This window comes from Poecilia reticulata, chromosome 12 (genome assembly GCF_904066995.2).
Source record: "Poecilia reticulata chromosome 12, P_reticulata-male-v2, whole genome shotgun sequence".
Lineage (NCBI taxonomy): Eukaryota > Metazoa > Chordata > Actinopteri > Cyprinodontiformes > Poeciliidae > Poecilia > Poecilia reticulata.
This window is the reverse complement of record NC_088841.1, coordinates 598,724-611,679: the sequence shown is the minus strand read 5'-3', so window position 1 is coordinate 611,679 and position 12,956 is coordinate 598,724. Positions and strand designations below refer to the sequence as shown.

At 38.2% G+C, this 12,956-nt stretch overlaps 2 protein-coding genes across 4 annotated transcripts in view; one reads left to right on the top strand and one right to left on the bottom strand.

Moving 5' to 3' along the window:
* Positions 1-1,220, top strand: part of prrc1 (proline-rich coiled-coil 1) — a 52,382-nt gene extending 51,162 nt beyond the window's left edge. The window contains exon 9 of the mRNA XM_008423811.3: positions 644-1,220. Coding sequence (XP_008422033.1) covers positions 644-853 — 210 coding nt within the window. The 3' untranslated portion in view covers positions 854-1,220. The remainder of the gene's footprint in view (positions 1-643) is intronic.
* Positions 1-12,956, bottom strand: part of LOC103473513 (multiple epidermal growth factor-like domains protein 10) — a 232,232-nt gene that overhangs the window by 77,220 nt on the left and 142,056 nt on the right. The window lies entirely within an intron of this gene.

Here is a 12,956-nt window from a genome sequence, read left to right as displayed (position 1 = left end):
CTCTTTTGAAACACCAAGATGCTCTGTAACAAACTTCCGTTGTGCCCAGATATGTACAGGGGAACACGTCTGGCACTGCAGAATGCGAGTCCCTGACGGCGTAGTGTAGCCTTTTATTTGTTACGCAAGTCCCAACCTTCTGCAGGTCATTCACTAGGTCTCCCTGTGTGGTTTTTTGATTTTTGCTCATCGTTTTTATGATCATTTTGATTTCCCTGATCAAGGGAAATTATGAGTGGTCTTGTATGTCTTACCTTTTCTAATTATTGTTCCCACAGTTGTTTTTTTACACCAAGCTGCTTGCCTATTGCAGATTCAGTCTTCCCAGAATTTTGTTGCTGGTGTGATTGCACAGGTCTTCACCATAGTGGAGTTTGGATGTGACTGAGGTTGTGGACAGGTGTCTTTTATACTGATGAGTTCAAACAGGTGTGATTAATGAGTGGAGGACAGAGGAGCCTCTTAAGTTACAAGTCTGGGAGAGCCAGAAATCTTGCTTGTTTGTTATTGACCATAATGGACAAAGATTTGGTCAGTACCAAACCTTTTTCCGAGGCTAAAATATGATGTATGTTTGAATGTAAACTTGTAAAGTACTTCACGGGAAGTCACTTGGATCTCATTGGTTTGTGACCCTCTACAGGCTCATTCCCTTACACCGCCTGACTACAGCCTGCGTTGGTCCGGCCTGGTTGTTACAGTGGGAGAGATCTTGGAGCGCAGCCTGCCAAACATCAGCAGAACAGATTGGCACAAGTCTGTAACAGGATTAAGCCAACATCATATAATCCAGTGTGCAGCCAAAGTTCTTGCTGGACTTTACAAACAGCAGCTGCTTCCCTGGACTCAGTGAGGCTGACTGGTAACAGATTCCGTAGGGACACAGAAATGGCCATGAAAGCTACTGTTCTACTTTTGGATTAGATGTATCCATTTGTGCCCACTGAGATTTTCTAAGTGTGTTTTTAAATGCAGCAAGATTTCAACAAAGTTGTTTTTCTGTATTGCGTTATTCTGACATTGTATTAATTTCTTTTACTCATTAATGCATGTCATTTTCCGACTTTCCTGTGGTAGCACAGAAAGTATTGCAAAGTGCAATGCTGGGTCTGTCTTGTATTTTTAAGGGATAGCCCCAGTATCCTTACAAAACGATAATTTTCAAATGTAAATACAAAGCTGAATTTCTCCTACAGTTAATAAATGTTTTTTCTGCAGGCTGCAGGATTTCTTTTGTTTTTCTGCAACGTAGATTTAACATGGTAAATGCACAATTATTCTCCAAGCATTGCAACATTGCTCATGTAACAAGTTGAAATTCATACATTGTGAAGTGGTGTGCTGTGAAGCGGTAAAAGCACAAAAATACATACAAGAAGTAAAAATTTGAAAGTTGATTCTGAGGCTACCTTGGTTCTAAAGTGTAGTACAAGACTGGGAATTATCTACTCTGTCAAACTTTGATGCAACAATTTTGTATTTTTTGTCAGGCTGTTACGACTGTTTGAAGGTCATAACAAAACGGGAGATCATGCAGGGGTTAAAGTGTAGAAAAATGAATATTAACAAAAACAATGGATTGTGGATATCAGCATCAGTGGTGTAATGCAAATGCTTGGATGTGTTGTATAAGTGCATATGGAAGTGTTTTGGCCAAAACAAAGACAAACACAAATGTGCAAAAAGGAGGGGAGGTGAGGCCTGGCAACAAAACACCACAAGCGTCAAGCGGCAGAGTGGACGCCGAAGGCGACCCAGAAGATGGAGACAGCCAGGTTTAAGTACTCTGCACTCCCAATCAACCTGATTAGCAGCACCTGTAAAGGGGAGGAGCACAAGGACAGACAAAAGCAACACCTGCAGCCCAGCCCTTAAGGCCCAGGGCCGTAACACAGGCCATTCGAAATTATTGGTGCCAAAGACATCACTTGCATTCCTCAATTTTTCCCTTTATCTCTTTTGTTAAGGAAGAATTTTTATACAATTAAATTGAGCAAAAAAAAATTGGCTCTGATTCTTCCTGTTGATCCCGGGTTCTCTCACGTGGCCACGTGTGGGGACAGAAACACAACACTGCGTGAATTACAGAATTTAATCCAATCAGAAGAAAGTATAAGATAGAACAGGAAACTGGAGAAACACAGATAAACATTGATACCCGAGACAAGAAGACAGAGAAATATTTAGGACGTCCTTGGAGAAAGAGCTGGTGCAGAAGTAAAATAAATCAGCTTTTTCTAAATTGTTTCCCTTGAGCACAAACATTTATACCTGTAGGTGTGTTTTCCTCTTTAATATATTCAAATAAGGCGTATCTCTACTTGACCAACTGGAAGACATCTCTGGCCCTTTTTGAATTTAGAAAATCCCTGCGATTTGTTCACAAGATAAATCACCAGTTCCTCCTTTTGTTAAATAAGGTGGAAGCAGACTCTCCGAATTCATGGTGGTTTATGGCTTTCACAGATCACTGTGAAAAGCTAGAACTTACTACTGATTGTTTCCAGACAGACAAAGGACAGAACAGAGATCTTGACAAACATTCTGCTTTAACTACAGGTAAAATATAGATCAATTTTAAAACTATATTAGGCTATTTCAATCAAGTCATGTTAAATTTTAAAACTAACTTATTTTAAATTTATTTTCTTAACACCATCCAGCCTCCTGCGGCTCTACAGCCATCTGGGCAAAGAGAAACAGATGAAGGAACCTCATAGGTAGCTGTGAAATTCTGGTTTCTCTTCTGCTCTGCCAGGAACAAACCTTTAATATTGTATTTTAATTCAATGAAAAGTTATCTCCAGAAACCCACTTTGTTCTTCTGCACTCAGCATCTCCAAAGTTTAGTCCTGATATCAAACAAAAGCAATAGATAATATCAACAGAAAATAACGGAGTACAATTCCTGTTTCTAACCTAATATGATATTCAAAATAAGAATTAAGACATTCATTCACCATAAACCTAAGTATTTTCTAATACTAAACAAAACATTTTCATTTGATTCTAATATAGTCAGAAATAATACCATTTCAAATACATTCACCATTGACTAAATTAATTCTAAAACAAGATAATACAATTTTTAGTCAGAACATGTTATTAATAACTAAGAAAAGTATCTTACAAATTAAATGTTAGTGATTTGAAACATTTTATGTTATATTCAGTTTTTGCACCATTTCAGATGTTAGTTTTTGGATACGTGAACCGACCAAAGTTCCCTTTCTCAGAGTAATTCATGTTTGAGCAGAAACCAGGGGTTTGAGCAGAAACTCTCCTGCAGATCTCTATTCAATACTTACCCAGCAATAGTTTTAGTTTCAAATCACTAACAGAAACCTGTTCAAAATTAAGAAATTTGTTGTAAAAGGTTTAAACTGTGTTAAACACTAAAAATAGTCATTTTTCCTCAACACTTTCCAGCAGAAATATTTATTTTAAAAGATAATTCAAAAGCCTTACAACTGTTTTTAAATCCTTCTTTACCTTAATGTGCAGATTTGAACTGTTGTTGAAAACAAAGTATTTGACTCATGTATGCATCACATTTTCCTCTCCAGCATTAAAACTTAATGGTTGAAAATTGTGTACAAATAATTGACCATTAGAACAAAGTTTGTTGTTTTCTTTGGTTCTTTAGAAGAACCATTTGCTCATTTTGGCTATGTTCACACTGGCCTGAAGTGACCCAAATCCAATTTTTTGTGAAATCAGATTTGTTATCTTAGAGATAGAAATGATTGTGAAAATAACAGTTAACTTGTAGATCTTGCTAACAGTTGCTTACAGTTACTTAAAGAGTAGCTTTTGAATTTTCCCTCTGCAAACACCTGAGGGGGAATTGATCAGAAGCGGAGGGGAAGAACACAAAGACAAAATATCAGAATAGAAATCAAGATGGCAACTTTTGTAAGACAAGAGTACGGAAAGGGAAGAAATAAATGTCCTCTGCCTCAGCTTTTTTTTTCATTCCTCCCCACCCCCCCTATTTATAAGGAACTTAATTATTGTGAGTCTGAATGTTTCACTGTTTAATTGGCACAATAAAACTGGCTCGGAACTGGTTGACGATCTGGTGCCTCTTCTGAGACAGGAAAGTGTTCAGATTTTCTAATTCCTCTTTCATCTCCATTTGCTTAGACTGCAAAAATATGTTGAAGATAAAAACAATGATGAGCGAGTTATAACAGCAGCCTCACAAAGTCTCTTTGGCATAATGAGCTCAATTAAAACCAGGCTAAGTTTATGAAGAAAAGTATATTAAGTCGCAACAAACAGAGCCTCCATGCAGTTATGGCATGAAGCTGAATGATCATTATGGTAATAATCATAAAAGTCACAAGAAAATTGATAACATAATTATTTCTGAAACCAACATAAGTTTGTTTATATCTTTACTGCACTGTTTATAATTAAACAAAGATAATTAATAAGCAAACTTACAACTAGCTAGCAACACGTTAACAGCCTTCGTCCCTTGTGATCCACATTTTATTTCCATCAGTTGTTGTCCTGTTGTGTTGTTGCTGGGGTTGCCACCTTTCAGAAATCAAAATAAGGGACGCCCACCACGGCGCGTGCCGCCCGACTCTCATGGGGTGGGATGTCCACTATTATATTTTATGGCAGTGTTTTTTTGTCCTTAAAAAGTGATCCATAGAGCAATTGTTCATGCATAGAGGTCAGTTAGAGTACCCCAAAACTGTACTCCAATCAGAGTAGTATACTTTAAATACATTTACTTAAGCAAGTGTAAAGTATTGGGTAAACCACTGAGTAACTGATCATAACACCTGATTTAATATTCAAAATGTGTCCTCACAACTAAAAGCATAAAAGTTATGTGAACATTCTGACATTTTACAGAGTATTACCAAAATATTTATATAAAGGAGTTAGGTTTGGATGCTGGTTCTAGACCTGATTTACCACAGGGGCCAGGGTGACTACCCTGGTTTTATATGGCAACACTTGAAAAAGAATGAAACAAAAAACAACAGAGCAATATTTCATCATTTGATATATTAAGTAAGCCAAAGAGCCACATCTGTCTCCAGAGATTCAGTTTGCAGATCCCTGGCAGATGGAAAGTGTGATCCTATGTCCATACAGCAGCTAAAAGTGTAGCACTAGAATATTTAACTCACTATTAAAGTAAAATTGTGAAGGTTAAAAAAATCCACCACTGAGTATTAACATAAGACAACTGAGTATTCAGTACAACTTCTTTGGTTCGCCGTTGGCCCCCATCTAGAACCGCCCCTAGGCTGCAGGTCTGTGTCTGGTGCATAAATGACCACTGAACAATGACTTCATAAAATATATCAACATTTCAAAATAAAACATACAGAAAGCCCTAACAAACCTTTTAAAGTAGGAAGTATTTCTGTATTTACTGTTAATCTAATGTATGATTTGTTCTTTAAATGATCATCTGTATTATTTTGGCTGATATTATTATACATTAAATAAGCAAATAAACCAATATAGTCTACTAAAAGCAAAATAAGAAACAATCATATTTTGGTACAATTATATTTAAGTGTGCTTAAAGTTATAGCAGGTATCTTCAGTTTTACATTTCTCCTATTTGGAGAGAAGTAAAACTGAAGATACCTGCTACATTTGGTGTTAAGGACAAGTATTGTTTTTGTTGTAGAACCTCTGTTACGAAACTGGTAAATGTTTGATATTTTGAGGCAAAAACCACATTATTTACTTTGTTAAACAACATTACATCAAATTACATTAAAATGATTTTTTTTTAATTATCTTTGCCATTTTCACAAAAATAGTAAAAGATTATTAAGACACCTAAAAAGGCATACAGAAAGCCCTAACAAACTTTTTAAAGTAGGATGTATTTATGTATTTACTGTTAATCTAATGTATGACTTGCCTTTAGACATTTGAGTCTAAGGTATAGACTCAAAGTAATTTAAAACATACTGAAATTTTTGTATATTTAATAGTTTACTTTTAAAGTAAGCATTGTGAAGTTTAAAAAATTCTATCTTTAGTATATATTTTAAAATATGCACAAATTATTGGTAAATGCATATTGTTTACATTACTTGAGCAAATATATTTTTTGTTCATTTAAAGGATACTTTTATTTAATATATTTCTTAAAAGTGTATTTTGGTACGATTATATTTAAGTGTGTGCGTGTGTTAAGTTTTAATGTCAGAATTGGTACAAGCATGCTTGTAGTATACTTTGTATATATTTATAGCAGTGACGTGCGGTCAGGGGAGGCAGGTGAGGCAGAGCCTCACCTGCAAGGGCGTAGGAACGAGTCTGTCATTGGGGGTGACGCATATAACCTGACAGATCAGTAAATATTTTGAGCAGAAATGTCAAACAATTATGCCATCAACACGTCAGTAATGCGTTACTCTAATCTGACCCTTGTATCAGTAACAAGTATTCTAACATGTTACTATTTACAATCCAATAATCAGGATTCCAGGATGAACACTCACTTTAGCATTTGCCTCACAACTAGCAAGCTACATACTCTGGTAGCACAGACAGGCTACCAGATTCTGATATATCTTATTGGTCAAAAGACATTTGATTATTGGTCAAAATGCACTGACATAAATTGACTTGCAGTTGAACTCGTTCTACTTCTTTCTAAAACCAAAGTAAAAAACAAATAATAAAATAGGACTCGGCAGTTTTAAACTCAATGCAGCAGTTTGACCAACAAAAATCAAATCTAAAAAAGCAAGTTTTGTTCATCTTGAACAACTCTCTACATCAGTGCAACAATTTGATCTACAAAATAAATAAAAATGATACTTTTCACGTCTAACAGACCTTTAGCTCCTCACTGTTAACTCAGTCTCACTTTCCAGCTCTGCATTCAGTAACTTACCAAACATGAGCCATAAAAAACACTGAAGCAAAAAGACTAAATGTTTTTATTCTCCTGTCATTTTTAGCCGCAAACATTTAACTAAAAATATCTATGGATATGTGTTTCTGTCTCTGCCTCCCTCTGACTCTCTGCAGCCTGATGTTCCTGCATGGATTCATGGATTTACAACAGACACTACAGTAATGTACAGGATCAGAATGTGAACTAAATATAAAAAGTATGTTTTTATCATACAGAATGAGAATTTAAACGACTTCATTTTCAGATGTATACATTATTATACATCTAAACTCTATTTACTGAGTAGCAAAAATTTTCACTAATTTATTTTTAAACCTCTCCTCAAGCACTTTTCTTATTGTCTCCTGTAATTAATATAATTTTTTTAATATAATTAATATAATTAATTAATATAATTTTTATATCTTCACATTCTGAAACTCCACCTAGTTCTCCTATGCCTGATTTTCTCATAATAAAATAAGTTAGCTTATTTAAAACTTAAAAACAGTTCATACATATTTCAATAAACTAAATGAAGACCTTACCAAGCTTCTTCACCTTTCTTCAACATCATTGTAGCATCATTTTGTTTCCTTTTTAGTGAAGCACTTTTAATTAATTACCTTGTTGCTGAAAATGTGCTATGTAAAAATAATTTACCCTACCTTAACTTACCTTGTATGTGCCAGGGAGGTAAATAGTTAGATCAGATCTCTCTCAGATCTCAGAGAGATTTGATCTCTCTCAAGAGGAAAGCAGGGGCACCTCAACAACAACTATAAAAAGGAAGCGGAGTCATTTTTTCAGGAACGGTGGTGAAGTGCGCAGCCATTCACTTTTCATTTTCACTTCAAGATAATAATTGCAGTACTGTGGTTCACATATTGTATAAATACTGTAATCATGGTGGACTGTTTTTCATGTTTTGGTCCCAGTCTAGACCCCAACCTTTTGATTTACCATTTGGTGGATCACTGAACAAAATCACTCACAAAATGGTTTGAGCAATATAAGTGCTTTAAAATTCCATCTCATAAATCAAGCCTCAATATTTGGAACTGTGGTCTTGGATAAATTGTTAAACCCATTTAAGGTTGAACAATTCAGGATGTTGCTGTAAAATCTTGAGATACTGATTTTTTTTTAAATAAAGACCTTTGTCTTTATTTTAAGATAGCTAAATATTTTTCCAACTTTGGCATTTTCCAACATTAATGTGTTTTTTGTAAGCAAATGAACAATTGTGTTTAACAAGGCCCATTAAAAACTCAAAACTCCAGCAAAGTTTATCCATCCATCCATCCATTTTCTTGCACCCTTGTCCCTTAATGGGGTCGGGAGGGTTGCTGGTGCCTCTTCAGCTAACGTTTCGGGCGAGAGGCGGGGTCACCCTGGACAGGTCGCCAGTCTGTCGCAGGGCAACACAGAGACACACAGGACACACAACCATGCACACACACACACACACAGTCACTCCTAGGGGCAATTTAGACAGACCAATTAACCTAACAGTCATGTTTTTGGACTGTGGGAGGAAACCGGAGTACCCGGAGAGAACCCACCCATGCACAGGGAGAACATGGAGACTCCATGCAGAAAGACCGGGGCCGGGAATCGAACCCAGAACCTTCTTGCTGCAAGGGAACAGCTCTACCAACTGCGCCACTGTGCAGCCCCCAGCAAAGTTTATATTTAACCTAAACAAACTACTTAATGCACATTGTATTACTATTGCATGTGATGGCTGAAGGCTGAAGGTACAATATGTATAATGTAAATTGTTGTCAACCCTAATACTAGAAAGAATTTGGCTGAATACTTCAAAATATTAATCTTGTAATGTGTTTTCTTGTACTTCAGTCTGACCCAAATGTCAGACTGAAGTACATGTCTGGCCCACAAATGCATTTGCTGTTATTTATTGATAATAGCAAATAAGCATCAATAATGCCTTATCACTGTAGCATTTTTTGATATCTAAATAATAGTTGTCACGCATAAGATGCACAGTGAAAACAGACGTCTTTTGAAAACAAAATTCTGAAAAATAATATCCACCTTAGAAAAGCTTTAAAAGGTAAATACAACAAAGATTGGACATACAAATATTTTGTTGTATCACCAACAAAGATTGGTGATACAACCATTTCACAATGCAATTTTTTGCAATTTATTTTAATCATTACCATTGAAGTTTGAATTATTTGCAACTTATCAATAATAAAACAATCCACATGATTACCAGGTACAAAACTGGCTTTGTTGTTAACATTACTCTAAAATACTCTAAAGTGCAATTTATTTCACTTTATTTATTCACAACCAATGTTATCTCATGTTTACTGTCTAACTAAGCACAAGCACAGATATTGCTGGTGGTCTTATAAAATATAGTCCTGGTTCAATTTTCTAACATATGGAGAAAAAACGTTATCAGTAATAACAATGAATGATACATTTATTACTGACAACTCATTCAGTAATGAATTACAATTCATTACTGAATGACAATGTCAGAAAAGCACTCTGTACCTCCTGGACTTTGCTCAGGAAGTTTTATGCGTCTGTGGTTGCCAGTGCCGTCTTGTATGCTGCTGGGGCAGCAGGTGGAGGACACAACAGACTGAATAAACTGATTCAGAAGGCCAGCACCATCGTTGAAGTGGAGCTCGACTCTCTGACAATGGTGTCAGAAAGAAGGCGTGATGGAGTCCAGGGTTCCATTCCTAATAATTGATTATTGATATGTTTAATTTATTTACAGACCAAATGCTCTTTGTTTCTGTTCTTTATTTCAGTCACACTGTGACATTTAGTTAAAAATTATTTCAGGCAGAGGGACTGTATAGGGAGAGTGTGGGGGAAATGTCAGTTTGTTTCTGATTTAGATTTGTATATTTGTCACCTCTAGGTTTGTATGTGCTGAGTGTGCTGTGTAGAATATGACTAGCATACTCCAGTGGGTGCAGTTGCTTCATCTGAGCTGGGCCCAGATGGAGCTTGTGGTGCTCTGTTATGTTGGTGTTCATAATCATAGGAGGAGGAAATTTGGGAGTGTTTAGTCACCGGAGGAGGGGGGAATAGGAAAAGGGGGTTGGTGGTGGTGGGGAGGGGGTTTGTTTGGGGGGGAGGGTTAGGGTTGGGTCAGAAAAAGGGTATGGTTCGGGTAAGGATTAAGAATTGGTGAAGGTTTAAGGATGTGGGAGGAAGGGGGGAAAAGAAAGAGGAGGGGGGAAAGGTGGAAAAGTGTTGGGAGATAAAATGGGGGGGGTTAGGTTTAGGCAAGAAGGAGGGTGTGGTTAGGGTAAGGATTAAGAATTAGTGGAGGTTTAAGGATGTGGGAGGAAGGGGGGGGAGGGAGGAAGAGAAGGCGGTAAAAAATGGAAAAGGGTGGGGAGATAAAATGGGGGGGTGTTTAGGTTAGGTTTCACTTTATTTTCAAACCTACTTCCGTCTCTCCTTCGGTCCCTTCTTCTCTCTACATACATCATTTTTTTAACATGCATAAACAAAGCTCCCCCTTCTGTCCTATTCATGCAATAACACAACATAACATCCCTCTCCCATTTCACCTTCATTTTCACCATCAAATTCGAAATTATGTTGATGACCCTTGGCAGGAAAGATATTCTGCAGCGATCCGTTCTACACAAATCTGAAGAAACCTCTAACCAAGATGCTCGGCTTTCCCAGGCCAGTCTCATGAATAACATGGTCATCATTGTTTAGAATTGTTCTTGAATTATGAGGAACCTTATTCACATAATCATCTCAAGAGCAAATCTTTCCGTATTCTGGCGCTAAGCCATTCAAGGATTCATAAACTATCAGGAGTATTCTTAGTTTATTCTCTGAGCTTCAAGGAGCCAGAGTAAGAGACCTTAGAACCTAGCGATGTGCTCTATGTTCTAGGTTTTAGCCAAATACTAGCAACAGCATTCTGGCTCAGCCAGAGCCGTCCAATTTATTTTAGTCTTCTACAGAACTGAACCAGTCTTTATCAGGCCGCTGAACTTTTTAGGTCCCTGGCTCTTATGCTGCCGCCCCAGCAGATGACGGCAGAAGAGATGACTCTCTCAACAATAGAATCGTAGAGGATGTCCACATCTTGGTGCAAACCTTGAAGGAATTTCATATCAAGTATCCAGGTCCCAGGTCTGAATTCGATAGCCATCTCTCCATCTTTCTTGACATGATTCTCCAATTTAGAAGATCAGGCTTCCATCAACATTACATTCTTTTTGCAGCCCAGATAACAGGCCGTTTTCAACCATTTTATCAGGGGACATACAGGGTTTCTTTTAATCTGAATCGTACATCTGCATTTTGTCACCTGCATGTCTTTCAACCAGTTTCTGTGGTACTTCATCTCATCCAGCAACTACTTGTACAATTACTCTCCCTCTTCATCCTCGTTTCTCCATCCATCCAACCTCATATCCATCCATTCACATCCCTCCATCCATCCCTCCCTCCATCACTCCATCCACTCATTTAGTCATTCATTCATTCATCCATCCACATACATCCACCTACCCACATTCATTCATCATCCATTGTTACGGCCCTTGGCCTCTTGAGGCTGTGCAGGCTCCTTTTGTTATGCAGATTCAGCTGTGGGAGCGCACCTTCCTGATTGGCTGGTCTGAAGGCTGTCGGAGAACAGTTCCACTATTGGACCAGCAGAGGATTTTCAAATCAATCAGATGTTGATGAGGCCCACCTGCACCCTATAAAGGGCTCCTGAATCCTTCCTCTAGAGGGGCAGCTAGTTTGAAGAGGTTTTGTAAAGTTGTCCCCCTTGTTTGGTGTTAGCAATTGCTTTAGGCAGTTTGTTTTAACTATTTTGTACAACTGCTGTGGCGATTTTTGAACTGTTTTGTTTCTGCTTGTTCTGCTAAGTAGTTTGACTGCTTTAGTTTCACTTCACAAGCTAGAAGCTCGTGTTTGGGAGGCTCTGTGCTCCCCTTAACATTCCCTTTGGGTGTTCCCTGTTTTCCCATTTTTGGGTTATTTTGAGTTTACTTTGAAGTGACTTGTTTGGACCCTTTTGTAACTTTAATTTGCACTTAATATTCTTTAGTTTGTTGACCCCTTTTGTTTTGCATTAGTTGGGTTAAATTGTATTGTTTTGGAAAACTTTCTTGTAATAAATCATTTTACACACCATTTGTTCCTCTGGACACATTTTATGTTATCGTCCCTGGACCCCTAGACCTTGGGGGCGTAACATAAGTGGGGGCTCGTCCGGGATAACTCGTTAAGGAGGATCCCTGTGTCCAGAGTTACTTCATTGCGGGTTGTCTGTATTCAGTAACCATGTCAGTATCATTTAGTCTGGAGCACTTTTTAGCCGACCCCTCCCTTGAGCTTATAGATGGCTACCGCAAGAGTGAATTGCTGCAAATTGTGGAGCACTTTAAGTTGCAGGTCCCAAAACAGGTCCTTAAACGTGACCTGAAGGCCCTCATAGTGGATAGTTTGATGGAGATTGGTGTGATCAAAGAGACTGATCTGCCTGAGGTTGCTGCAGTGCCAAGCCATAAGACGTTGTCTGTGGAGGACCTCAAGGATGGTCCTAGTGGGGAGGTAGGAGTGAGTGAACGGGGAAAGACGCCTCATACACTCCCTCGCTATGACCCACTGTCTTCTGTGAGCTCCGAAGGACGAGATGGAGCTCGTTTGAAGGTGCGGTTGGCACGTCTCCATATGGAGGCTGAGGAAAAGGCCCAGGACAGAAAAGCTCAGCTGGAGCTTGAGATCAGGAGGCTGGAAATAGAGGCCGAGAAAGCTATACAGCTCCGCAAACTTGAGCTGGAGGCCCAGACTCAAGCGTCCTCTGCCTCGGTCACACCAGGTTCCACCTCCATGTCTGCTATGCCATTCGACATCAGTAAGTGCATTTCTTTAGTACCTGCTTTCAGAGAATCTGAGGTTGATTCATACTTTGCAGCATTTGAACGCATTGCTGGTGCTTTGCAATGGCCTAGGGAAACCTGGCCTCTTTTGTTACAATACAAGTTTTCTGGTAAAGCTCAAGAGGTGTTGGCAGCGCTTCCGT